At 48.1% G+C, this 27,351-nt stretch overlaps 1 protein-coding gene and 1 pseudogene across 10 annotated transcripts in view; one reads left to right on the top strand and one right to left on the bottom strand.

The window, feature by feature from the left end:
* FANCC (FA complementation group C) overlaps positions 1-26,594 on the top strand; it is a 218,132-nt gene extending 191,538 nt beyond the window's left edge. For 9 of the 10 annotated variants that reach the window (XM_024251894.3, XM_054520284.2, XM_024251895.3 and 6 more), the window contains 6 exons: positions 738-837; positions 8,528-8,603; positions 11,209-11,290; positions 14,240-14,414; positions 18,564-18,767; positions 23,860-26,594. In XM_024251894.3, the coding sequence (XP_024107662.2) occupies positions 738-837; positions 8,528-8,603; positions 11,209-11,290; positions 14,240-14,414; positions 18,564-18,767; positions 23,860-24,003 (781 nt within the window). In that variant the 3' untranslated portion in view covers positions 24,004-26,594. The remainder of the gene's footprint in view (positions 1-737; positions 838-8,527; positions 8,604-11,208; positions 11,291-14,239; positions 14,415-18,563; positions 18,768-23,859) is intronic. The other variant, XR_008509829.2, reaches the window with a different exon arrangement.
* LOC112134944 (small ribosomal subunit protein eS26-like) lies at positions 955-2,415 on the bottom strand (annotated as a pseudogene).
* Positions 26,595-27,351: the final 757 nt, after the last annotated feature.

Genomic DNA, 27,351 nt, shown 5'->3' with positions numbered 1-27,351 from the left:
GGGAGTTTTAACCATGGAGTACTAAGACTGGACGCCCCTGGGGAGCTTGTCACCTGGGAGTGTCCCAGCCCCTCTTCCGGGGGAGCCCATATCAGCTCTCTCACTAGCCTCTCCCACCTAACACAGCAGCAGAGTCTGCAGGGCAGACTGCAGACTTTGGGGAAAGGAATTTTGACTGTAACAATAACTCACCAGTAGTCAGAATAGGGTTTGGGGTTTAAAGCTAGCAAAATTTGAGAGTTTTTTTGTTTGTTTTGTTTTGTTTTGTTTTGCTTAAACAAACATAAAGAAAAATTAATTGTATGAAAATGCATGGAAACGAAACCAGGTACACACAGATTATTTTCCTACTTTGCTGGGTGGATGGATCAAGCCGTTTTACCCTTTGAGCAGCTTCATCTCCATTTGTGAAAGCAAAATGTTGATGTTGCGTGTCCAGGCATACAATACAAAAATATTTGTACAGAGTATGCAAGCCTGTGTGGAAGGGATTTGCATTGCTTAATAATTTAAGAACCAAGAAAGAGAGCTCTGCACATTGCAATTTTAAAGAAAATATAACAGGGAGCAACAGATTTATCCTGTTTTCACACAAGGACTGAAATCTGATGAGTTGAGATACTGCTGAAGCTTATGGCACAAAAAAAGTGTTTCTACTTTTCCCTTATACAGTGCAGGTTTTCATGTTTGCCGGATTACTGGTTAAACGTGTTCTGATCTGACTTTGCATTGTTCAGGTGTGCACTCCTGGAAACCGATGGGGCCCCGGAAATCATAGCCACTATTCAGGTGTTTACGCAGTGCTTTGTAGAAGCTCTGGAGAAAGAAAGCAAGCAGGTTTGTTATATCGCATATATTACTCATTCATCCCAGAGAATAAGAGGCTGTTGAGAGTATTTTGGACAAGAGCACTTTATTTTCAGTAATTTTGATGGACTGTTTTTCTCACAAAGAAAGGTTCCTAATGAGTGCCCCAACAAAGGTTAAGCCATTTTAACTGAACATAAATCAAGATCTGTCTGCCCTGTGCCCTGATACCCAGAAGCATCTGTCTACTGTTGTGTCTGAGAACTCTGTCATGCCAGCATGCATGGCCCTGGAGGACGGCTCTTCTTGGCCCTGTGTTGTGCGCTATCTGCCGAGCAGGACACTGCCCTCTGGCTGCATCTGAGCCTCCCAGGTCAGCAGGAGGCACCCTGGGGTCTATATGGCATGTGATGAATAGGAAAGGGCACTTATTACAAAGCACTCCTGGACATTCTTAATTATTAGCATCTTCATTCTTATCAGAGACCCAAATGTGAATTGGATTCCAGGAAAGGAGGTGGTAAGAGTGACTGGGAAAGGCTTGACTAACTAGAAGAGGAGTGAGGAAAGGCAGTGAGCGGGAGGTGTGTGTTAGACACAGTCAGTAAACCAAAGGCCAGGCCCGTACCCTGCAGAAGATTGTGCTCCAGGTCCCCAGCAGCAGAGGCTGGGCAACAGCTGTCAAGAGTCAATGACCAATTAGAGGGACCTCGTGAAACAGGAACCTTGGCTACCAGAGAGCTTTCACCTTTCAGCATTATATTTGACCTTGATTTCTAACGGCCACAGAAGTAATGTTTATGGGACACATTGCTTGTCAAGAGTGGTGCTGGTACAGTGCATCTAATCTGTAGAGTATGTCACGGCCCCTGTGAAGCTCTCCGCAGTTTGACTTCCGAGAGCAGAGCTACAATGCTTGGCTCCACGAGATCACAGCCCCCGCCATTGTCAAATAGATCTCTTAGGTTTTAGCCGATATTTCTACTTTTTTTTTTTTTTTTTTTTTTGAGACAAGGTTTCACTCTGTCACCCAGGCTGGAGTGCAGTGATGTGATCTCAGTTTACTGCAGTCTCAACCTCCCAAGCTCAGGTGATCCTCACACTTTAGCCCCTGCGAGTAGCTGGGACCACAGGTGCATGTCACCACTCATGGCTACTTTTTGTATTTTTTTATTAAGTACAATTTCCATTTTATTTTTCTCAAGAGAATAGTCCGTCTTCAGTCTTTAAGGACTCAACTCCTTACGTGGGCTTTGGTGGGGGTCGTCGGGCAGCATCCGCAGGTCTAAATTGGGTTGGGGGTGTTCAGTCCTTGTGGGCTTCACGAGATCGATTCCTGACTACTTTGCTGTGAATTGCACAACTCAGACAGTAATGTAGCTTCACATACAGCTTGGGAAGCACATAGGCATCGAAGACGCTCGCTTCAGAAATGTCCCTGACTGCTGCAGCCTCCACTGTGTTTCCAATGACGAATTTCTTAATAGCCTTGTCCTTGGGCACACATCAGGCACAGTTCGTGCAGCAAATAGGCTGCACGTGGCCGCGGCCCTTTTTGGCACGACCATTGTTCCTTCTTTTTTCCGTCATATTGGAGGCATGGACTGGAGGAAGCACTAATTTTTGTATTTTTATTAGAGATGGGGTTTCACCATGTTGCCCAGGCTGGTCTCAACCTCTGGGGCTCAAGCGATCTTCCCACCTTGGCCTCCCAAAGTGCTGGGGTTACAGGTGTGAGCCACCACACCCAGCCTGTTTCTGCTTTTTAAAGCAACAATAAATATATATTTATTTTATTTTTTGAGACAGGCTCTCACTCTGTCACCCAGGCTGGAGTGCAGTGGTATGATCATGGCTCACTGCAGCCTTTGGCTTCATGGGCTCAAGCGATCCCCCCACCTCTGCCTCCCAAGTAGTTGGGACTACAGGTTCAAGCCACCACACCAAGCTAATTTTTAAATTTTTTTTTGTAGAGATAGAGTCTCTGTTGCTCAGGCTGGTCTCGAACAGCTGGGTTCAAGGGATCCTCCCACCTTGGCCTCCCAAGGTGCTTGGATTCCAGGCTTGAGCCACTGTACCTGGCCAACAGTAAATATTTGTGATTTATTTTTTCCCACCCTCACTTTCCCTGGAGAAGTTAGCTGGGCTGTAGCAAGCTGCGCTATCCGTGGTCCCACCTGGAATTTTGGAGGTGGCTCGGCTGGAAGGCACAGCTGGCCCTCACGGTTATTTTGAGCCTAACTGTAAATGTCTCTGAGCCTCCCTTGTGCATTCTTTGTAGACCCCATTAGGAACAGGCCTCTGGGGAGTCTCACCTGTGGCCTCGCAGAGCACACCTGGGTTGGAGCAGAGGCCACAGAGGAGTGCCACTGTGCTCTTTAGTGTTAGCTCGCGCCTGTTTTTCTTCTTAGCTTCACCCTCAGCCTCTGTGTTGGACGTGGGCACTATGGATTGGGACTGATGTTGCAGTTGCTTTTAATTGAGACTAGTACCCTGACCAGGCATACGTATCTAAGGACGTGGGACCACACACTGGGTCCTGGTGTGAGGCAGGGCAGGGATCCAAAAACAAACAGGAATTCACCACCCTCGCCTTCAGCTCAACAAAGGAAAGCAAAGTCTCTTTGCTCTGCCGATGCCTGCATAGGTATCTGTTAGTTTATTTCTCTTCCTAGAGCTGTTCCTGAGTGCCTGCCTTTTTAACTGATGGCCATCTACATCTGTTGACTCTCTGCCTTCTTGAGTGTCCATTTTTAGCTCATCAAAACCCTTCATGTCATATTTGGTAGATGCATGACCCTCTTTTCTCTCTGTGTTTTATTCATTAATTCCTTCTTAATAAAATGAATATCTGTAAACCTGATATCTAATAATCTGAATATGTGTCTACCCACATGCTCCTCCCTGCCTCTCTCCCTCCAGGTAATCTCTGGTTTGAATTTTATGTGCCAGGCGCGGTGGCTCACGCCTGTAATCCCAGCACTTTGGGAGGTCGAGGCAGGCAGATCACAAGGTCAGGAGATCGAGACCATCCTGGCTAACATGGTGAAACCCTGTCTCTACTAAAAATACAAAAAAATTAGCCGGGCGTGGTGGTGGATGCTTGTAGTCCCAGCTACTCGGGAGGCTGAGGCAGGATAATGGCATGAACCCGGGAGACGGAGCTTGCAGTGAGCCGAGATTGCGCCACTGCACTCCAGCCTGGGCAACAGAGCGAGACTCTGTCTCAAAAAAAAAAAAAAAAAAATGAATTTTATGTTTATTATCCCTTTGCTCTTTCTGAAGGTAGTTTGATCACATATATATGACTGCCTAAACAATGTTTTGTTTAGTTTTGGTTGTTTTTGCACTTTATAAAACAAACAGGAGCAGCATACTCTGTGCAATCTTTTGAGACTTGCTTTTCCACTCAGCAAAGACTTCTTGACGTTGCCATGTGTGGCTGTGGGGAAGTATTGTTATGCATAGTCCATTGTGAAAATGTATGGCAGTGTAGCCATCCTGCTGCTGGTAGGCACTTGAGATGCTTCCAAGTTTTGTTTTTTATTACAAACGATGTTGCTCTGGACACTCTGGGATAGATACTTAGGAGTGGAAGTGTATTCGGAATACAAAAGTTCAGCTTTCGTAGATCCTGCCAGACTCATTTCAAAAGTGTTGGTGCCCATTTGCACTTCCTGCAACAGTTTATGAGTGATCCCATAAATCCACATTCTCTCCCATCATCAGAAGCACTCATGTCAGTGCTTCTGGTTCTTCTTACCCTTTCCTCTTGCTCCTGTTCTGTTTGGAGGACACAGTCAGCTCCATCAATATGCCCTATCAGACAGTAGGCAGAAATTGAGATGAGTGTGACAAGCCACTTTTTCTTAGCCTGCACTGTGGCTCAGTACAGCCAATTAGATCAGTTTCTGGTTGCAGCCATGACAGCATCTGGTAATGAGCTAGATTAAATCTCCCACAGATAAAAATGATAAACTCCAGGCAAAGTATTTTTAATAATCTATTTGAAGGCACTACAGAGCACCTGAAAAAGTGGACAGAAACTGGAGGCCATCAGCCCTTTAAAGGGACACCACACAGAGAGGTCTCCTGCCTCCCCCCAGCTGCCCTCATGTGAGGTTGGAAGGCGGTGTGGGGCCGGGGGAGGGCCAGAACTTGGCACAATTTGATTGACTTAAGGTGCCAAAAAATAGAAATGTAAGCTGCCAAACGAACAAAAAAATTGAGGGGAAAAAGAAAACCAATGTCAAAAGATAGACCTAAGCCCAAAACTACCAACAATGACATTAATTTCAGCAATGAAATGGAAGTTAAATATTCTAGTAAAAAGGCAGAAGCATCAGATTGAACAAAAAAATGAAGACCTGGCTGGGCACGGCAGCTCATGTCTGTAATCCCAGCACTTTGGGAGGCCAAGGTGGGAGGATTGCTTGAGTCCAGGAGTTCAAGACCAGCCTGGGCAACATAGTGAAACCCCAGTCTCTACAAATAAATAAATAAATAAATAAAAAATTAGCTGGGCATGGTGATGCATGCCTGTAGTCCCAGCTACTCGGGGGGTGAGGTGAGAGGATTGCTTGAGTCCAGAAGGTGGAGGCTGCAGTGAGCTATGATCACACCACTGCACTCCAGCCTGGAAGACAGGGTGAGACGCTGTCTTTAAAAAAAAAAAAAGAAAAGATTTTAAGAGCTATTGTAATCAAGACAGTGAGGTATTGGCAAAAAAGACAGCCATAGATCAGAATTGAGTCCAGATATAGACCCATACATATGTGGCCAATTGATTTTTGACAGAGATGCCAAGACAATTCAATGGGGAAAGGAACATTTTCAACAAATGATGCTGGAATAACTGGATGTCCATATGTAGAAAAATGAACCTCAACCGTTACCTTGTAAAGCACACAACAGTTAATTTGAGAGGATCATGGGCTTCAACAGAAATGTTAGAAAGATAAAGCCCCTAGAGAGAGCATAGGAGAATATATCTGTTTGACACTGAGGTGATCTAAGATTTCTCAGAAGCACTAACCATAGGAAAAAATGGATAAATTAGACCTCATCAGAATTTAAAACTTCTAGGCTGGGGGCATAACTCACACCTGTAATCCCAGCGTGTTGGGAGCCCCAAGGCAGGAGGACCTCTTGAGCCCAGGAGATGGAGACCAGCCTGGGCAACAAAGTAAGACCCCTTTTCTACAAAAAATACAAAATTTTGCTGAACATGGTGGCACACAGCTGTTGTCCTAGCTACTCGGGAGGCTGAGGTGGGAGGATCACTTGAGCCTGGGAGATCAAGGCTTCAATGAGCTATGATCATGCCACTGCACTCCAGCTTGGGCAACAGAGTGAAACCATATCTCAAAAAATAAGAAAGGAATTTAAAATTTCTATTCTTTGATAGATATCATTAAGAAACTGAAAAAGCAGGCCAGGCACGGTGGCTCATGCCTGTAATCCTAGCACTTTGCAAGGCTGAGGTGGGTGGATCACGAGGTCAAGAGATCAAGACCATCCTGGCCAACATGGTGAAACCCCGTCTCTACTAAAAATACAAAAATTAGCCGGGCGTAGTGGCATGTGCCTTTAGTCCCAGCTACTTGGGAGGCTCAGGCAGGAGAATCACTTGAACCCGGGAGGTGGAGGTTGCAGGGAGCCAAGATCACACCACTGCACTCCAGCCTGGCAACAGAGCAAGACTCTGTCTCAATAAAAAAAAAAAAAAAAGTAGAAAAGAAAGAAGAAACTGAAAAAGCAAGCCGTTAGCTAGGAGAAAATATTTGTAATACATGTATACAACAGAGGACATGTGTCGAGAATATATGAAGATCTCTTATAACTGCCTAAGAAACCAGTTTTTAAAATGGACAAAAGACTTGAATATATACTTTCAAAAAAGATACATAAGTTGGCAGTAAGCACATGAAAATTGTTTGGCGTCATTTGCCATGAGGAAAGTGCAGAGTGAAACAGATAGGAAAGCAAGCATACATAGGGTTATGTTCCCAGCCACTAGAATGGATGAAATGCTGGGGAGCATGTGGAGCAACTGGAATTCACATACATTGCTGGTGGGCGTAAGATGGTACAACACTGGAAAACCATATGGCCTTACGATGTTAAACAAGCATCTATCTGTGACCCAGCAATTCCAATCCGATGGCATACCCAGGAGAAACAGAAACACATGTCCATGAAAAGACATATGTATGCATGTTAACTACAGCTTTATTCATGACAGCCCCAAACTGGAAACAGCCCAAATGCACATCAAGAGGAGAATGGCTAAACAGACTATGGCATATTCATACAATTCAGACTACTTCTGAGCAATAAAAACAGAATGATCTACTCGCACACAATAACATGGCTTAATCTTTAAAAAAATATGTTGAGCCCAAGAAGCCAGACACAAAAGAAAACATACTTTATGTTCCCTTTACACAAAATTCAAGAATAAGCAAAACTAATCTCTCTTGTCAAAATCAAAACATTGGTTGCCAGGGTGGGGTGGAGGGAATGATTGTTAAGAATTGGAAGGGGACTTCTTGGCGTGATAGAAATGTGTCTTCACTGGGGTGGTGGTCACATGGATTTGCACATTTACCAAAACCTCATATACTTAAAGCCCATGCACTCCATGCTTTATAGATTTTACCTCAATTTTTAAAAAAGCTTTTGTGCCCCTTGGGGGCATAGATAGCTGTAGCTCTTTGGCTCTCGAAATGCGAGCACAGTTGTTTTACACTTTTGTTGTTATTTTAAAAACCATGCTGAGCCGGACTCAGTGGCTCATGACTATAACCCCAGCACTTTGGGAGGCTGAGGCAGGTGAATCACTTAAGGTGAGGAGTTCAAGACCAGCCTGGCCAACATGGTGAAACCCCATCTCCACTAAAAATGCAAAAATTAGCCGGGTGTGGTGGCGTGTGCCTGTAATCCTGGCTACTCGGGAGGCTGAGGCAGGAGAATCATTTGGACCCGGGAGGTGGAGGTTGCAGTGAGCTGAGATTGTGCCTCTGCACTCCAGCCTGCACAACAGAAGGAGACTCCATCTCAATAAAAAAAACAAAAACAAGCCGGGCACGGTGGCTCACGCCTGTAATCCCAGTACTTTGGGAGGCCGAGGCGGCCAGATCACCTGAGGTCGGGAGTTCGAGACCAGCCTGACCAACATGGAGAAACTCTGTCTCTACTAAAAATACAAAATTAGTGGTGCTTGGTGGCGCATGCCTGTAATCCCAGCTACTTGGGAGACTGAGGGAGGAGAATCGCTTGAACCCGGGAGCCAGAGGTTGCAGTGAGCTGAGATCGCGCCATTGCACTCCAGCCTGGGCAGCAAGAGCAAAACTCCGTTTCAAAAAAAAAAAAAAATGCTGAAATACCTAACATCTCACAACTGCTTTGGCAAGTCTTTCCAAAATAGAAGACTTATTTGTATAATTGGGTTCATGTGAGGTAGAACTCATAAAGACATCAAGAGCATAACTTTATTATTTTTCTTAAGTCCCAGAAGGTGACTTTAAAAAGGTTAATTATTCTGGAAAATATGAGGTTATTGGGAGTTTATTTTTCAAAAAATAAATGTTTAAGAAAGTGTTCTGACCATGTTAGTACTGGTGGGTCTTTTTTGGGCAGAGGACTCGGAGTTTTGTATTTTCCTGACCCCGTTTCAATCTTAATGTTCATGCTCTTTGGATTTTCCACCCTGTGGCAGCTGCGGTTTGCACTCAAGACCTACTTTCCTTACACTTCTCCATCTCTTGCCATGGTGCTGCTGCGAGACCCTCAAGGTGAGTTAGGGTTGACTTTGCCCACATCAGAATGATTTCCTGAGAAGAGCATTGTCAAATTATGACCTCCCCATCAGGCCCTTATCTATAGCATGAGGGAGACAGAACTGGTTATTTCTAAGATCCCTTTACGCCCCCAGGATCCCACATTCTGTGGATTTTGATATGAGAGTCTGCTTGGTTTCCCAGTTGTGATCACTTACCAAAAGAAGAAAACAAACAAACAAACAAATAAAAAAACAGTGGCCTCTGGTAGGTTTTGCTAGTCTGCCTCTAGATAACACAGGCTCTGCTGGTGCCAACCACATACACCAGATGCCAGGAACAGGCTAAGACTTGGCTGAGTCAGAATAAAACAGTACATTCATTTGCTTTTCATTCTTTCTACTCTGTGCAGCCTTGTTGCAGAAGAAAAGATAAAATGATGGATGAAACAAGGAAATGCAGGGGAAGTTTCCCCTAACCAAGCTAAGGGAAGGATTTTGAGAGAGTTCAGTAAGGTGCTTCTTCATCCACAGCCTTTCCTGATATCCTTTGCCAGCCTTCCAAAGGCTATCCAGTTGGGGAAGTGATGGTTCCAGCCTTCATTCGACTGGTGTTGATCCAGGAATGTGGCTGTGAGCTCATGCTTAGGAGACATTTCAGAAATAGAGAATAAGGGCATCCTTTCCCTCTGAGGCCTGAAACCTGACGGAAGGCAGTCCTGACATGGGCACAGACTGCGCCAGCCAGAAAGGGGCCTTATTGGAGCATGGGAGGCGAGGAGACAGAAGGGAACGAGCCAGTCACATTTCCTTTTTCTGCCATTTTGGCCTGCCTTTTTTCTGAGACTTGAGTGAGTAGATCTGTTTGAGAAATGCAAATGATTCAAAGTTTCAGAGCATTTTACAAAACCTAAATTCCTCTTCCTTTTTCAAGAAGATGTAGGTTCTTGCCCAGGGTGATCCCCTGACACTGTCTTCTCACATGCTTGAGCTGGGGGTGGGATCTCTAGGTGACAGTTTTATGAAAACCCTTGGGAAAACTTTATTAACAAGACAGAAAAATGAGGAATTCACTCTCCCAGGGTTCACCTTACGCTTAGGTCAGATCAGCAAAGCCTAAAGTCAGCCAACAGGGGACGCTGAGTGAGCTCCAGAAAATGTACTGGAGTTGTTAGTGTCTCAGTTTGGAAATAGTAAACAAACGGCGAGGTAGCGCATGGGCATGGGCCCAACCCTCTACCTTTCCGTTTGTGTAACTCGTAGATTTATGTCCAAATATAAATAGGTGGCTTCCGGCAGAAGTACAAGAACCTCTTGTGCTAGTTCCTAGAAGAGCTGTCTGTATATTACTTTGGGAAACAGTGTTATAATCACACATTGAAGAAGTGTTTTTTAGTAGCATGATCTTCTATTCATCAGAAATGTATTTCATGCCCATTGTGAAGGCCGGGGGAGGGGTGTAAAAGATGATCACTTACGAGCCCTGACTGTGTAGACACTACAAGTGGAGGAAATGCGAAATAAACATCTAAATAGCTAGTAAAAGGAAGAAACGAAAAATGCCTTCAAAAGGCTGTGCACCAAGGGCCACGGGAGTTCAGAGGAGGGAGGCGCTGGCCTTGTGGAGTAGCAGCGGTTCGTCCATCACTCGCCTTATCTTCCTTGTGTGCTCGATTATCACTATGTGAAAACTTTTGCAGATGCTGCATAGAACTACAGATATGTGCTGCTCAGCTGTATTTAAAACCACAGGATGATTGTGAAACCAGAGCAGCTCACTCAAGAAAAGACATTTGTTTGCATAATGCTCACTTATTTTCTTTCCTGGCCTTTTTTTCCACTGTAAACCTGAAATCATATTGTGAATTCATCACAGCCCTAGGAAAGCAGTCAGGCAGTCTATTCCTAATTCCTTGTTGGCTGCTTTACTACAGTCTCCATCTATTTTGAAATCAACCCATTAGTGATGAAGGAGTGCGTAGGTAGAAAAGAAGAAACCTAGGGCATCCGCAACCCGGCATTTCCCAGTCTCAGTGGGGGCTGCTTATGCAATCTCTAGCTACTTCCATGTACCTGAATTCAAAATTACTTGAGGCCAAGTGTGGTGATTAATGCCTGTAATTCCAGCACTTTGGGAGGCCAAGGTGGGAGGATCACTTGAGCCCAGGAATTTGAGACAAGTCTGAGAAACAGTGAAACCTCATCTCTCCAAAAAAATTTTTAAAATAGCCAGGCGTGGTGGTGCACCCCTGTAGTCCCAGCTACTGGGGAGGCTGAGGTAGGAAGATCGCTTGAGCCCAGGAGGTTGGGGCTGCAGTGAACCAGGATCGTACCACTGCACTCCAGCCTCTGACAAAGCAAGATCGTGTCTTAAAACCCCACAAAACTAAATAAAAAGATTAGATTCTTTGAGGCTCAGCTGTGTGTGACATGGACAGATCTTACTTCCCCAGGCTTAAGAGATACGTACTGGCTGGGAAGAGCATGAGAACAATATTGAGTTCCGTGAACCAGAAGTGAAGGGCGTCTCCCAAAGACTCTTCAGGTCGTCGCTGCAGGTGGTTCCTCATGGGCTTGACATTTCCTCAGTTGCCCTCTGACGTGTCTCTCTCCACCCGCAGATATCCCTCGGGGACACTGGCTCCAGACACTGAAGCATATTTCTGAACTGCTCAGAGAAGCAGTTGAAGACCAGACTCATGGGTGAGCAAACACTGATCACTCCCAAATCTACTTCACACATGGTTTCCCTAGGTCCTCATCTGCCCTTTGAGCAGGGCTGACAGAGGAAGGCATTACTGGTCTGGGACCATCACCAAACAGGTATTGACACATGCACCTGTATCAAAACGTTTTCTACGTAACATCTGGTTTTAGATTTTGAAATATACAGGCATAACAATAAAAAGAAGAGGCCCTGGAAAAAGCAGCGCCCACCTGCTGGGAACCCCTCCCTGGCCGCGCAGAAGGGAAAGGGCACTTGTTTGGGTCCTGTGGTCTTCTCTCTACCTCTCTAGGGAAGGAGATTTGAAACTCCTGCACAGTAGGGTGGAATGTTAAATGCTTGCTTTTCCTTCTCTCTAATAAATATCTCTAAAATGAGAAAATCTATTCTAACATAAATTGTTTTTTTTTTGTTTTTTTGTTTTTTAATTTTTAGAGATAAGGTCTTGCTCTGTCTCCCAGGCTGGAGTGCAGTGGAATGATCACATCTCATTGTAGCCTCAAATTCCTGGGCTTAGGTGATCCTCCCACTCAGACTCCTGAGTAGCTGGGACTACAGGCGTGTACCACCACCTAGCTAATGTTTAAATTTTTTTGTGGCCGGGCGCGGTGGCTCACACCTGTAATCCCAACACTTGGGGAGGCCGAGGCAGGCGGATCACAAGGTCAGGAGATCGAGTCCATCCTGGCTAACACGGTGAAACACCGTCTCTACTAAAAATACAAAAAATTAGCCGGGCATGGTGGCGGGCACCTGTAGTCCCAGCTACTTGGGAGGCTGAGGCAGGAGAATGGCGTGAACCCAGGAGGCGGAGCTTGCAGTGAGCCAAGGTCGTGCCACTGCACTCCAGCCTGGGAGACAGAGTAAGACTCCGTCTCCAAAAAAAAAAAAAAAAATTGTGTAGAGGTCTTGCTGTATTGCCTCAAATTCATGGGCTCAAGTAATCCTCCTGCCTTGGCCTCCCGTCGTGCTGGGATTACAGGTGTGGACTGCTGTGCCCGGCCTGTTAATTTCTAACAGTAGTGTTAGGTACCCTCTTATGTGTGTGGTTTTCCTGAAAGCATTCACATTTATGCCTTGCTAAATTCCTTGTATCATAACACTCTTTGGCTTCCTCTTTTAGAGTATAATTTTATTCATTGTCCCTGCTAGCCTACTAAGACTACTTTATTTGTTCCTTTTGCCACTTTTCACTCCTGGAATTCTCTGTAATCTCACACCGAGTCAACACAGACAATGGGTGACACGTCTATGTCTAGCTCCGTGATTGATGGCTTGGGTGCCAGCTGCTCACTCCTTCCTCACCATGATTCTTACCGACGGAGACCAGACAAAAAAGGCCTGCAGCCAATGGAGGCTCCGGGGTTGGCCACATGAATAGCCTGCAGTGGCCAGTCAGCCCCACACACACCCTCCCTGGTTGTCCTGGTGTTACACAGAGCTGGAGCTTGAATCTTAACTCGGGGACAGGGACATAGATGCAGGTGGCATAGCAGCCCACCCTGTGATTGAGAAATGCTGTGCCGTGGGTGCCCTGGGTGTTTTTCTCTTCTCTCTACCCACCCTCTCCACCATCACTCAGAATGTGTGATGTCAAATGTGTGAAGACTGGAATAAAACAGCAACCAGAAAGGGTGCATGTGGTGCTGCAGAGCAGGACTTAGACCTTGTGGGGCTCCCACCTCAATCCAGACCTTGGAGCCATGAGACACCTTTCAGGTGGCCACATGGGACTGCTTGTGCATTCAGCTACTGGTGGAAGACAGAGGGAAGGACCAGGCCGGTCTCTGATCCTGATCCAGGCACACTGCCAACCTGGGAGCCAGGAGTGTGAGGGAGTCTCACTGCTCTGTGCGTCTGTCTACCCTGACATGGTGCCTGCAGAGAAGAGGCATGGCAGAGTCCCCTCCTCACTCTGATACAGCCTAACCCAGCCCACAGCCAACGTGGCCTCCAGAGCATCAGCTCTGACCATGTCCTGGGAAAGAAGGACATGTCTCTGTTGCTCAAATGTAGAACATTTAACCACTTGTTCTCAGGGAGGACTGGGGCAGGAGGACAGCAGTGACCAGGGAGGCAAGGACAGTGCTTAGAGCTTGGGAATTCCATGGGCCAGGCAGAGGAACATGGAGGCAGATCCAACAAAGGGACCAGGAACACTCCTGTTCCAACCACTGCCCCAGTCCAGAAGGAAAGTTCTCATCTAATGTGATCTCAGGCTTGTCTATTCCATCCTCTCCAAGGGAGATGTTCACCTGCTGAGACCGGCACTGCACACAATTAGTGGGCCCTTACCTCGAGCAAATTCTCCTGCTGAGACCGGCACTGCACACAATTAGTGGGCCCTTACCTCGAGCAAATTCTCCCCTTAAAACAAGTATTGCAACTCCCATTTGCCAGTGTGGTGAGGGGGTAGCTTCGCAAACGCTTTAACTTTCTGGCATTGACGCACCCATGATGACAGCAGCTCATTAAAAATTCTGTTGCTGAAATATCCACCCGAACTTTGCGTCTTGTCAGAAGGGAAACAGCCCATGTTTCTGCCTGCATCCTACCCTCCACCTCTTTCTCCGCGTCTCAGAAGGCAGGGAGGTGTGCCGCCGCATCCTGCCACATTCCTGCTGGTCATGGCTGCAGTATTCCTTCCTCAGTGCCTGTCCTCACTGAACGTACCTGGATTAAAGACTCCGATGTCCAAAGGCCTTAGGCCTCATGGGGGTCCTGAGAGGCACTCTTTCAATGTCCTGTGATGGTGCAGAGTGGCGTTTGGACAGGCTTTCTGAGTCTAAATTGTATTCCTTGCAGGTTGCACTTCAGTGGATAAGTACAATTTAAGCCAACCGTTGGCAAACGTTAAAGTTGCTTTAAAAACCCAAAGGAAGAATAATTCAGGTTGCCAGCTGTCATGTGTTCTGGCTCTGTTCCAGGTCCCGCGGAGGTCCCTTTGAGAGCTGGTTCCTGTTCATTCACTTTGGAGGATGGGCTGAGATGGTGGCAGAGCAGTTACTGATGTCGGCAGCCGAACCCCCCACGGCCCTGCTGTGGCTCTTGGCCTTCTACTACGGCCCCCGTGACAAGAGGCAGCAGAGAGCACAGACTATGGTGGGTAGCAGGCCCCACTGCATGTGTTTGGGGTGGGCTCTGGGGGGCTGAGAGGAGCCTGCAGAGAGGGGCTCTGTTGTGGGCTTGGCTTCCATGACACCTGAGCTCTGCCCACAGATGGCATATGTCGTGGCAACCTGCAGGCATGGTGACCTCCAGCCTTGTGGTCAGAGGCGTTCTCCTGTCCCCACCGAGGTGGCCAGAGACGAGACGCTGCCAGCCCATTCTCCTGCAAAACGAAGACCCTTCTTCCCCGAGGTCATTTGATCTGTTATTGCTCAGCTGCCATATCTGCCCCAGGGTCGCGTCCTCCAAGGCGTGCCCTGCAGAGGCGGGCTGTTCTGAGGGGTGTGCCGGCAGCAGAGCCTGGCCACAGCCAGGGCCCTGTCTCGCTCCCCAGCAGCCCGGCTGGGGCTTGCTTCCATCTTGACTGTCTCCTTTCTTGGATCAGTCAACAGATCCTCACATTACTGGCTTTGTTTACATCTCTTACTAAAGTAATCACATGATATTAACCACTTTGCTTCTGAAAAAGAAGTTGGTCATTTCCTAAATAACAGAGCAGCTAAGTATGGGACTGGATAACTGTCTGTGGCAAAGACAGTTGTTATTTTATGTGGAATATAATAATTACAGGAAGCAATGCTTTGATTAAAGGCATTGGCACCTCCCTTGCAAGCATTGATTTGCTAGGTTCTTAAAACTTCAACTGCCAGGGCTCTATGCTGATCTTAGTAGTTAAAGAGGACAAGGCTCATTTTGTATGGAGCACTGCTCCTCTTGGCTTTGGCATTTTCTGTTGTTTGAAAACACACGGACTAATAAAGATGTCTGCGTATTTTGTTTAAAGGCTTGCATGGCATAGGAAAGAAAAATAGTTTTAGATTTTAAAAAGTTGAAATTTGGTGATAATTTATTTTGGATCAGAAATAAAGCTTTGTGAAAAAATTATCATAACCCACATATGTATTTGAGGATTGCTGTCTGATTAAAAAGAAAGCTTTTTATTTCTTCCCCTTTAAAAGATCACATTAAACTAATTAAGGAAAATCCTGGTTGATGTTTTTAACAGTAATAAGATGTACAGGGCACATATGGTTTTTAAAGCCCTTTTATATTCTGTCTTATTTGATTCTGAATAAGCTAAGTTGGTAGATATGTGTTCAATTCCATCACAGTCAAAAGGTTACTGACAGAATCACTTTTGAAGTATAAAGAAATAAATTATTCAATAACACTTAATTTCTAGAAAGTTCTACATTGGCACATCTTCTACTAGCTAACTTGGTCCTTTTTTAAGAAAAAATAAAACCCTTGCGTAGTTCTCCCTCAGGGGATGCCTAGGATTTTGGATGAGAACATATTGGCTCAATGTGAGTGGGGCAGTGGCAGGCATCCGTTTCCCTTCCCCCCATTCTGTCACAGGTGCCCATCTGCCTGGCAGTTCAATCCAGTGCTCATGTTGGTGACTCCAGAGCCCCTTCCTCACTGGTGCCTGCCTGAGGCATTGGTGTATGTGGCGTCCTGGGAAGGGGATCTTAGTTTAATGAATGATACGTACCTCTTGTTTTCCTGGGTTTTGTGGTCTATTGGGGGGCTTGAGAGACAAACTGAACTGTGTTAGAAAGCATGATTCTTATGCGATTGAATTGAAATTAGCAGTATCTGTGCATTTGTGCATTTACTTAAAAAGGCACAATTAAATCAGCCGGTGGCATATCCCCGCATCGTGTGCTAGGCCTGGCGTCACTGCCTCTGTGGACGTCCTTGAGGTGAAGAACATGGGTGCAAAGAGCAAGCGTGTCCCCGCCCAGGATGTGTCCTGCCTGTGAGAAGGCCTGTCCCACTCATGGGCAAGCCACCCTTTCCACCAGCAGCCAGAGTTCATCTCCTTTTGCCAACTGAATCGGATCACAACAAAATAAACAAAGTCTGTTTGGATACCCTTAAGAATCAATAAGGTACAATGATGCCTAGAGAAAAAAAGTAAAAAAAAAAAAAAAATCAGGCAAGGGTTCATACCCTTTAACCCTGTGGTTCCACTTCTAGGAATTACCCTGGGGAATAGAGATCCATGCAAAGGCTTATGTGTAAGAATAGTCAGCACAGCATTGTTTATAAATACAACAATGGGAAATGGCCTAAACTTTCAATAGTAAGGCTACTGGCCAAATAAATTGTGGTATATCCTAACCATGGAATAGCATTCTGTTACATACCATGAAAAATCATGCTCTTGGACAGGTGTAGTGGTTCATGCCTGTAATCCCAGCACTTTGGAAGGCCGAGGTGGCCGGATCACTTGAATCCATGAGTTTGAGACCAGCCTGGGCAACATAGACCCATCTCTACAAAAAAATAAAGAAATTAGCCAGGTGTGGTAATGTGTGCCTATAGTCCCAGCTACTCGGGAGGCTGAGATGGAAGGATTGCTTGAGCCCAGGAGGCAGAGGTTGCAGTGAGTAGAGATTGTACCACTGCATTCCAGCCTGGGTGACAGAGCAAGGCTCTGTCTCCAAAAAAAGTCTTGAAGAGCATGTTCTATAGATACAGTGAACTGAACTGCTTATAGTACGTTATGGAGAGAAAAATGAAAGATACAAGGCATTATGTGTAGTGAGTGGTATGGTCTTAGTGCGTAGAAAAAAGACAGGAAGTATATAAACCAAATTATTAACAGTGAGTCTTTTTGGATGGTAGAGTTATAGATCATTTTAATGGTTTTTCTTTTTCTCTTTTCAAATTTTCCATAGTAAGCATATATGTTTTTATAATGCAGGATAAAAAATACTTTAAAAAGAAAAGAAAGCTTTTATCTTTCTCCTGAAAAACTTAGGACGTGTTTAAAGTTATTGGTGTTCAAGTGGAAGCCCATGAACATGGACGGCCTCTGAAGGGAAAGACAGTCTGGGACAGACAGAAAGGAAGATAGACCCCATCTTAGGGATTATTGGACAAGGGCAGAAAGTCAGTTGTGGGTCAAGAGAAAAAACAGATATAAAGGCATAGCCTCCTAAACCCTGACATTTTTGCAGACCCAGTTAGATGGCAGAATGGCCTTGGGCTCCCGTAGACACCATTAGACCCGGCAGGCTGGGCCGGCTGAGGGGCGAGGTGGGGAGAGTGAGGCCTGCCCTGCTGGAGCGCTGCCGCTCCCCGTGGAAGAGCCCGATGGTGCAGTTTCTCACGGTCTTGTATTGTGGTCAGAGGAGCTCACACAACACGCCCAGTGTACTGGAGTTTATGACAGACTTCATTGAATGAGGCTTTGACTTCCAGGGAAAAAAAACGCCTCATGCAAAATCCATAAAATTGGTCATGGGAATTCTCAGAATAGGCCTAAGTATTCTTTCATAAGTGATGGAACATAGCTGTTCATGAGTTCCATGTGGCATTTGGAGCTAGGCTTTCGAATTTTGCTTTGTTTTCCAAGTCACGACTGGGTGTACCATTCTTGTAGCAAGCAGAAATATCTCAGCATGGAATAAGTATTTTTTATGCAAAAACAACCTGCAGACTTACAATTACCATTATTATGTGGGTTCCACAGACTTGTGACCTCTGCTTGAGCATTAAACACGCATAAACAGATTGTTCCAGCATCTAAAACAAATGTGTTCTTGTATGTGCATGCATGTATGACCGTGCTTGTGTACACGTGCGTGCATGTGTGTGTGTTCCCCCTGACCCCCCACCCTGACCCCCAATATAGCAAGAAGCAAAGGCAAGCCTGCATTCGTATGGGAACACTGGCTCGGCGGAGGTCTGACTGTGTGGGGCTTTAATTGATTTGTGGCTGTGATAGGCGAGTCTTCAAGGAGCCTTTTGTTCTTTTTCCCCACAATATAAAAATCTGACTACATTCTGTTGAGAACTTTTCTCTGTTTCCTTTTATACAAAAAAAGGTCAGTTCCTGGCATGGTGCCCTGACTGCTTGGTGAGCAAGACGAAAGAAAGTCAAGAAATTTCCATTCCGCCCATTTGGGTTTGTGTGAAATCGAGTGTAAACTCGGCCACTGCCTAGCTCCCTCTCTCAGGGGCCAGTCCTTACCCCTTTCTGGGGGTTGTTTCAAAGCAAATAAATAAATCCTAGAAGTATGTCTGTCCTGCCTCTTCCTAACCTCTCCCCTGTGAAATGCTATTGCCCAGGTCCAGGTGAAGGCCGTGCTGGGCCACCTCCTAGCAATGTCCAGAAGCAGCAGCCTCTCAGCCCAGGACCTGCAGACAGTAGCAGGACAGGGCACAGACACCGACCTCAGAGCTCCTGCACAACAGCTGATCAGGCACCTTCTCCTCAACTTCCTGCTCTGGGCTCCTGAAGGCCACACAATCGCCTGGGATGTCATCACCCTGGTAAGTCTCCCTGTGGTCCAGCATCCTAGTACTCATTTCTGCTCCAGGCGAGAGGTGGGTTACCTGTCCGAGGGTCTGGCCTCTGCACAGGGTGTGTACCAGGATGCTGCCCAGCACGGATAAATGGTCAAGGAGGTTGACAGCTGGGATGGACCCCAGAGCCTGCCCCCTCCAGCACCTTTATGTCACAGAAGAGAAAACAGAGGCTCAGAGACAGGAGATGCCATCTCCTGGGCCCACGGCTTGCTGCCAGAGCCTGCAGTAGAAGCCAGCTCTCCTGTCCCCCTACGTACATTTCTTTCCATCGCAGTGTGCTGCTCTCCTCCTCCTCATGGAAAGAAATAAGGCCACGATGAGAATGTGCTCGCAAAGCAACCACAATGCTATTCACTGCAACAGTGCAAAGAATTGTGTTAATCTGTAAAAAATTGGTTTATTACCAAGAAATCCTTCCTGAAGCCCACTTGACTTGAGGGGTAAAAAATGGTCCAAGTCAAAAGTGAGCACTCTTTGTGACATTAGATTTGGCAATGATTTCTTGGATATGATACCAAAGGCACAGCAATGAAAGAAAACAATAGATAAATTGGACTTTATGAAAATTAAAAGCTTTTGTGCATCAAATGATACTGTCAAGAAAGTGAAAACAATTCACAGAATGGGAGAAAAATATCTGGAAATAATATATGTGATTAGAGTTTAGTATTCAGAATACATAAAGAATTCTTATAACTCAACAACAAAAAGATAAACAACCCAATTCAAAAATGGGCGAAGGACTTGAACAGACATTTCTCCAAAGAAGATGTACAAATGGCCAGTAGGCATGTGGGGAGATGCTCACAGAAAAGGCATGAGTGGTCAGGGAAAGGCAAAGTGCAGCGAGATGCACTGCACAGCCATCAGGATGGCTGTCAGCAAGGAGAGAAAAGAAACGCCTGTGAGGATGCGCGGGAACCCGAACACTCATACGCTTCCCAGTGGGGACATTAACGTCATGCAGCTACTGTGGAGAAGAATGGGGTGGTTCCTCAAACAGCCAAACTTGGAATTACCATGTGGCAGGCGGTTCTCCTAGGTCTATAACCCAGAGAGCCAAAAGCAGGGGCTGGAGGGCCATCTGGCCCAGTGCTCAGGGCAGCACTATTCTCAGCAGGCAGCAGGCAGAGATGGCCCAAACGCCTGCAGAGGGACAAGCAATGCACCGTGTGATCTGTACCCACAAGAGAATACTGTTCAGCCTGAAGATGGAAAGAGGTTCTGACAGTGCTACAACATGAATGAACCTGGAAGACACTGTGCTATTGAAGTAAGCCAGAAACGAAGATGTTGTATGAGTCACTTAGGTGAGGCACCTGGAAGAGTCAAGTCCAGGGAGAGGAAGTACCAGAGTTTCCCAGGGCGGAGGGTGGGGAGTCAGTGTGGGGATGATAGAAAGGGGCAGGAGACGGCCGGTGCTGATGGCTGTGCAACACTGTAAACATACTGCATGCCACCGAATTACAAAAATGGGTAAAATAGCACATTTTATGTATTTTTTACCACAATTTAAAAAAATCCTCATCTCAGAAAAAGCACCAGCATGGTGGCTCTGGGAGTTTTGTTTTATTTTTTATTTTATTTGTACTTTTGTTGACATATACATACAGAAAATACACAGCTTGACGAATTTCACAAACCAACACCACCTGTGCAGCCAGCAACCAACTCAAGAGAGGAATATTCCCAGTCCCCAGAGGCCCCTCCTGCTCCCATCCAGGCCGGGCCTGACTGAAACGTCAATGTCCATGTGCAGAAAGTCCCCGTAACAAATGACCCACCTGCCAAGAACCAGGGCAAGGAGGTTGTCTCCATCCTGGTAGGACAGTCCTGTGGAGCGGGCCCAGGCTGTGCCTCCCAGGTGATGATGTCTCATCTAAGACGGATCCGAGTCATGAGGGCGGCCCAGGGCTGAAGACGACTGGCTGCCACATGCCAGGTGCCACCTCTTTGGGCCCGGCCCCAGCACAGTGAGAATGCTTTCGAGAATCTATTGTGTACTCTTATAAAATGCACACCTGCAACAATGCGGCCCAACCTAGAGGGCTTTACGCTGAGCGAAATAAGCCAGACGTGAGAGACAAATGCATGCTCTCACCTATGGGTGGGATCTAAAAAGTCGAACTCGCAGAAACAGTGGGAAGGTGCTTATGGGGGGCTGGGGGAGGGGCAGTGGGGAGATGGTCAGCCCTGCCCTGTGACAAGGACAATTCCAGCTCAGGCACTTCCTCCCCAACCCTGTGGCCCGTGTGAGTGGAGAAGCTGCCCAGGGCCTGGGCTTGGCTTGCTTAGCAGCGGGGGTCAGCATGGGAGTTTGGTGGCTCCAGCCCTGCCCACAGGGTGTGAGAGAAAATCACCCAGAGCAAGCACCCTAGAGACACCCAGGTCTCTGCTTCAGTTATCCTGATACCACGTTTCCATCTACTCGGAGGAAACTTTCAGTCCACATTCAAAGCAGATCGCCCTCAAGACTGAGCCCAGAGACACCACTGGGAGTAAGAGACCAGACGCTGCAAGGTTCAGCCTGCGTCCTGTGCTGGGCAGCCCATCCTGACACGTGGTTCAGCCCCTTCTGCTGATCCACACAGGAACCCACAGGAGTACGGAGGGCCCCAGTGCTTTGTCATCGCATCCCCCAAATCAGTTCCGCCACAGAGAAGACACACACAGCAGAAGCTCATTCCCGGAGCAGACGCCAGTGTGGCGCTCATGCACTAACTCCGTCGGGTGGATGCTGGCCATCTGGGCACCCATCGTGGTGAAAGCGCCTCCTGGGGGCTGTCCTTTCGGATGTTTTGAAACCATCTTTATTGACACATCAGTCTTCCTAATGAGAAGCCTTCGCTGTGGTGGCTGCGTGGCAGGGAGGGCCTCCGGGAAAGGATCCCTCCCACCGCCCCTGCCTCTCCTGGCCTTTGTCAGTTCCTCTGCCGACAGCACCTTGGAAAGGGCCGGGTCTGCTTGGCCCACGAGCAGGTAGTGGCCAGATGATTGTTTTGGTGGGACGGCCTTTCCCTCCTGCAGCTTGGGTCTCTCCACCCTCAGGACCTAGCACGAGCGCAGCCACCTCCCGGCTGGTCCCAGGCTCTGCCCTCTGTCTTGGCATCCAGATTTGGAGAGCGGTGCCAGCTCAAGGCAAAGGCCGCTGTCTCTCTTCAGAGCCTTTGCACCCTCTTGGAGATGGCTTGAGCGAGTGACTCCATCTGACCGAAAGGGCGCACTGGTCCTGCAGCCCCATCTGCCCACAGCCTGCCTCCTGTGTGGGCTCTGCTGCGAGCTCTGTGCAGTGGGCTCTTCTCCAGGCACCTGGAGGTCCACTCCCTGGCTGTCCCGGAATCCTCTTCTCTGACCTCGGCCCTCTGATTTTCCCCAGAACTCCATCCACGAGGCCCTGCCCAGCGTCCCTGCAGTTCTCCTGCCTCTCTGGCTCCTGGCCTCTCGCCAGGCACTCCTCTGCCTTGCCCCAGCCGTCCACTTGTGCCTGCAGGAGGCCAGCACAGAACAGAGGACTGCGTGGAGTCCACCCCTGGGGCTCCACCTCCTGTCCTGTCCTGGATTCACACTTCTCCCTCTCCTGCCTCCTGCTGCTGGGCCACAGCAACAACAGCAAAAGTTAGCAAGATTCCGAGATGCAGAGTTCAATTTTGAGTCGTTGAACTCAAAATGAATTGAACCCACTCTTGGTGCACCAGCCAAGGCCAGCAGGGAGGCAGGTTTTCCAGGCGGCTGCAGGGCTACGAATTTTTGCATGTGACTAGAGAACTGGGAAGGGGCCCACCCAGGAGTGTTGGTGTGTAAGGAAGATGCAAGGTTGGATCTGTAATGACAACTCGACCTTTCTTCAGACATGGCCAAGCCCATCAGCATGGGCATGGCCAGCCCCTGAGCAGGGGACAGTCCTCCCGCTCAGGGTCTGGGTGGTATATTAACTCTGAAAGGGGTCCACAGCAGGCTCACATTGTTTCCTTGATGAAGGACAGGCTGCATCTGCCGAAGGCCATCAGCAACCCTGGCGGGCTCATTGCAGGCCAGCTGCAGGCCCTGTGTGCTGCCAACCGGGGGCCGAGGAGAGCGAACGTCATGGTCCACACCACGTTGTTTACTCTTAGCTCTGCGTCCCCACGCTGCCATTCACACAGTATGCATGCGACAAGAGGCTCCCTTCAGTGGTGGTCAGGAGGTGGAAGGCCCAGTTCTGAAGGGTGTCCTGGGCTGTCGGACCTGAGGCAATAAAACCAGAATAGTCCCGGGAAAACCAAGGCAGTTGTTCACCCTCCCAGAACAGCCCAACCCTTCCAGAGGAAGCTGACCTTGGGCTGCTCTGGCTAATTAAACATTTGCAGGTTCTGTATAAACTGACACACACTTAAGTGAATATATCGGTTACTCTTTCAAAAACTTAAGCCTTCTTAATACTGCTTGTGCTTAAAAAACCATAAATTCCCCACATAGCTAAATTGTAAGATTCTCACCCTTCCCTTTTTTCTTAACCGAAGTTTTTAGGAAAATACTTACAGGCACCAACAAGTACGAATGCCTTGAGGCTGTGTCTCCTGCTCTCCCGCAAGAATCAGGTGTTAAAACCTTTGCTAGCCCAGGGATGCCAGGGGCTGTTTCTGTGAAAACAGGTGGTATTTTCCAGTTCTCATGTTCGTGTGAGCCTTTTGCAGAAAGTCAAGCCACAGCATGCTCATTTGCCTTTGTTCCCCACAGCGGATCATCCCACAACTTGTGACTGGCATTCCGAGAAGCACTTCTGATTGCAAGCAGCGCTTGTTTGTGGCCTTTATGAGTCTAAGGCTGTTGGCAGCTGAACTCAATGCGAGGAGGCTCGTTAGGAAATGGCACCGCTCACTGTGTAGCCAGCCTTGGAGACAGACTTGCTGTGCTAATCACCTTGCAAACAAGAGCCCCTGATGCTTTACTTTGGAACTGATGGAAATGCTGGATAGGGCTTCTTTCAGGGACTGGGTGGTTATGGTCCGTCCCTGGACAAAGGACAAATCTGTATGGAAAGTGTTTTAATTTGCCTTCTCTTCTGTCCTGATTGCAGATGGCTCACACTGCTGAGATAACTCACGAGATCATTGGCTTTCTTGACCAGACCTTGTACAGATGGAATCGTCTTGGCATTGAAAGCCCTAGATCAGAAAAACTGGCCCGAGAGCTCCTTAAAGAGCTGCGAACTCAAGTCTAGAAGGCACGCAGGCTGTGTGGGTGCCCGGCGTGAGGGATCAGGCTCGCCAGGGCCACAGGACAGGTGATGACCTGTGGCCACGTATTTGTGGAGTAAGTGCCCTCTTTGGGCTGTGAGAATGAGCTGTACACATCTTGGGACGATCTGCTAGTATCTATTTTACAAAATGCAGAGCCAGGTCCCTCAGCCCAGACTCAGTCAGACATGTTCACTAATGACTCAAGTGAGCCTTCGGCGCTCCTGGTGCCCGCCCGGCCAGACCGTCAGCTTGAGAATTACTAAAGCAAAGGCTTGGGTGGGAGAACAGGTTTCTAGTTTTTACCCAAGTCAAGATGCACATCTATTATTTAAAAATTCAAAGTCTTAGAACCAAGAATTTGGTCATGAACCATTAAAGAATTTAGAGAGAACTTAGCTCTTTTTAGACTCTTTTTAGGAGTCAGGGATCTGGGATAAAGCCTCACTGTCTTGCTGTATGGAGAAATTCAAGGGGAGTCAGGGTCTCCTCAGGCTTCCCTTGTGTCTCCCTGGACCTGCCCGACAGGCCACAGGAGCAGACAGCACACCCAACCAAGCCCAGGCCTCCTGCACACTCTTTCCACTCTGTATTTGCTAAATGCTGACTGCTACCAAAAGGCCCCTGGGACATCAGAGGAGCCGGCAGGCGAAGGTAGAGGATGTGTTCCAGAAACATTAGAAGGCAGGATTAATTCAGTTAGTTCTCTTATGGAAATGGGAATTGGAAATTCCTGATAAAGAAGTGGCCTGGCTGGGCGCAGTGGCTCACACCTGTGATCCCAGCACTTTGGGAGGCCAAGGCAGGGGGATCACTTCAGCCCAGGAGTTCCAGATTGGCCTGGCTAACATGGCAATACCCTATCTCTACTAAAAACACAAAAATTATCGGGGTGCAATGGCGTGCACCTGTAACCCCAGCTATTCAGGAGGCTGAGGCACGAAGATCTCTTGAACCCGGGAGGTGGGAGCTGTAGTGAGCCGAGATCGTGACACTGCACTCCAGCCTGGGCAACAGAGCGAGACCCTCTCTTAAAAAAAGGCATTGTTAGTGTAATCTCAAGGTTAACATTTATTTCATGTCAGTAGAGGATGCTTTTTCCTTTCAGGGACATTCTGGAATTGTATTGGTTGTACATTGTTTTGTGTCTATTCTGTTTGTCAAGTGAGTCAAGACTTGCTTTTGTCCATTTTGATGTATGTGTATTAGTCTGAGTCTTGGCTCCGTTTTGGGGTACGAGCAAAGTTTTGCCAGATTAGAAGTTAACCTTTAGGGAAATTCCTTTTTTCGGTATGTGGCAATGCTAATAGATCCACCTGAAGATCTGGAAAATTCCAGGAACTTTTCACCTGAGCCTTTCTTCTGAGAAATGCTGCAGTCAGAAGGGTGTGCTGGTAAAATATTTTGGTGGCAGCTGCCATCATGATCATTGCTTTCATATAACACGCTTCGTGCCATCATGATCCTTGCCTTCATATAACAAACACGCTTTGTCGGAGGTGTTGGGGTTGAAAAAGGAGCTGCATGCTTCACTGGAGTTGAGGGCCTCTCTCCTGTTCTGACTTTGAGCCAGAACTTGTGGCTGGGCCATGGAAGCTGTGACTCCTCCGTGGACATGGTGGCAGCAGGGAACCCCTAGAGAGAGGGGCCACTGGGACCAGGCCTCCTGTTGTGGAGGGACTCCTGGGACAGTCCTCCACCCTGTCCTGTGGTCCTGTGTACGGGGTTGGCCTCTCCCTCCTCCCCTGCCAGGCCTCTGCCCATGCCCCTTCCTTCCTTCTCCTGGGAGTGGTGAAGCTAGGCGTCTGGAAGACTTCTTCCTAGCCTGGAAGCCCTGACCTCGGCCCATCTGCAGACTCTCCCAGTTCCTTCACAGCTGCCGAGTTCTCTCGTGGGCGCGGTGGAGGCGGCCTTGCCGGTGGTGCTTTCCGGGCAGCCAGGGGTTCCTGGGTGGGAGGACTGTCCCTCTGGGGATGTGGCACTGACGTGCCTGCTGGCTTCATGTGGCCCTTTGCCCTTTCCCAGCCTGAGAGATGCTCAAAGGTGGGGAGCTGAGGGAGCCACCCCTCGGCCATTCCCTCCACCTCCAAGACAGGTGGCGGCCGGGCAGGCGCTCTTAAGCCCACCTCCTCCTCCTGTTGCCTTCGGTTTCAGCAAAGTCTGGGCAGGTGCCACCGGGAAGGAATGGCGTCCAAGATGCTGGGCGGGGACACGGCGTGGCCAAGGGGGCGTTGACAGCGTTGGCGGGGCCTGGGCAAGGGGCAGCCGCAGGGAGGCAGGGATGCCAAGGCCTGAAGCCACCCTGGAAGGAACTGGACCGAGGTCTTCAGAGGTGCGACACGGTCCGGAATCTGACCTTACCCTAGCAGGAGTTTTTCTAGACTCTCCCTAAGCATGCTGGTAAAAACCACTACCCTCAGAGAGAGCCAAAAATACAGAAGAGGCGGAGAGCGCCCCTCCAACCAGGCTGTTATTCCCCTGGACTCCGTGACATCTGTGGAATTTTTTAGCTCTTTAAAATCTGTAATTTGTTGTCTATTTTTTCATTCTAAATAAAACTTCAATTTGCACCTAATGTTGTATCCATTAAATATTACAATCCTTCTCTCAGGAAAAAGCTCCCCTGATGGCCCCAAACAGTGGAAGCTTCGGGCCTCACAAAACCTAGATGTGCCCTGGAAAAGACCGAGGATGGCTTAGCCTCTGGGCCTGGGAACCTTGCTACCAAATACCTAAAAACTACTAAGGGTCCTGTCACCAAGGAGGAAGCAGGAGGACAAGGGTAGGCATCCGGCAGGGCCTGCTAAAATCAGGTTACATGCGTTTCATATCTTTCTTCTCTAAGCCAGGCTTGACCATAAGCCTCACTTGAATTGTTCTGTCTCTTCCCTGATCCCTGAAGCTGAAGGCCTCGTCCCACCAGCATAGCCCACCCACTCCTGCTCGCTCTGCTGCTTCACAGGCTGCTGTCCCCTCCTCCAGCCCCACAGGCCCCTCTGGGAGGCATGAGTGATGCGGCCAAGGGGAGCAGCGCCGTGGCCACCCCCAGGACCCCCGCTCCAGTGGGGTTTCCAGCGCTCCCCATGCTTCCGGCTATGGGACACTAGGGCCCCTCTCGGGTTCAGGAGGGCGCCTGAGGGAGCAGACAGGAAATGCTAAGATACTCCTGAGGAGCCTCTCACTGGAGCAGCCATGGTTGGCAGGGTTTTGTGGTTTGTTCTTCACCCTGTCCTGCCTGGTGTCTAAATGGTGGGACAAGGTGCTGGGACAGAAATGGGAGCTAGTCCAGGGGATAGGAGGAAGCCAAGTTTTCTGTTGAAGTGAAGTTACAA

Source organism: Pongo abelii, chromosome 13 (genome assembly GCF_028885655.2).
Source record: "Pongo abelii isolate AG06213 chromosome 13, NHGRI_mPonAbe1-v2.0_pri, whole genome shotgun sequence".
Lineage (NCBI taxonomy): Eukaryota > Metazoa > Chordata > Mammalia > Primates > Hominidae > Pongo > Pongo abelii.
This window is presented reverse-complemented; position numbering and strand designations above follow the sequence as displayed.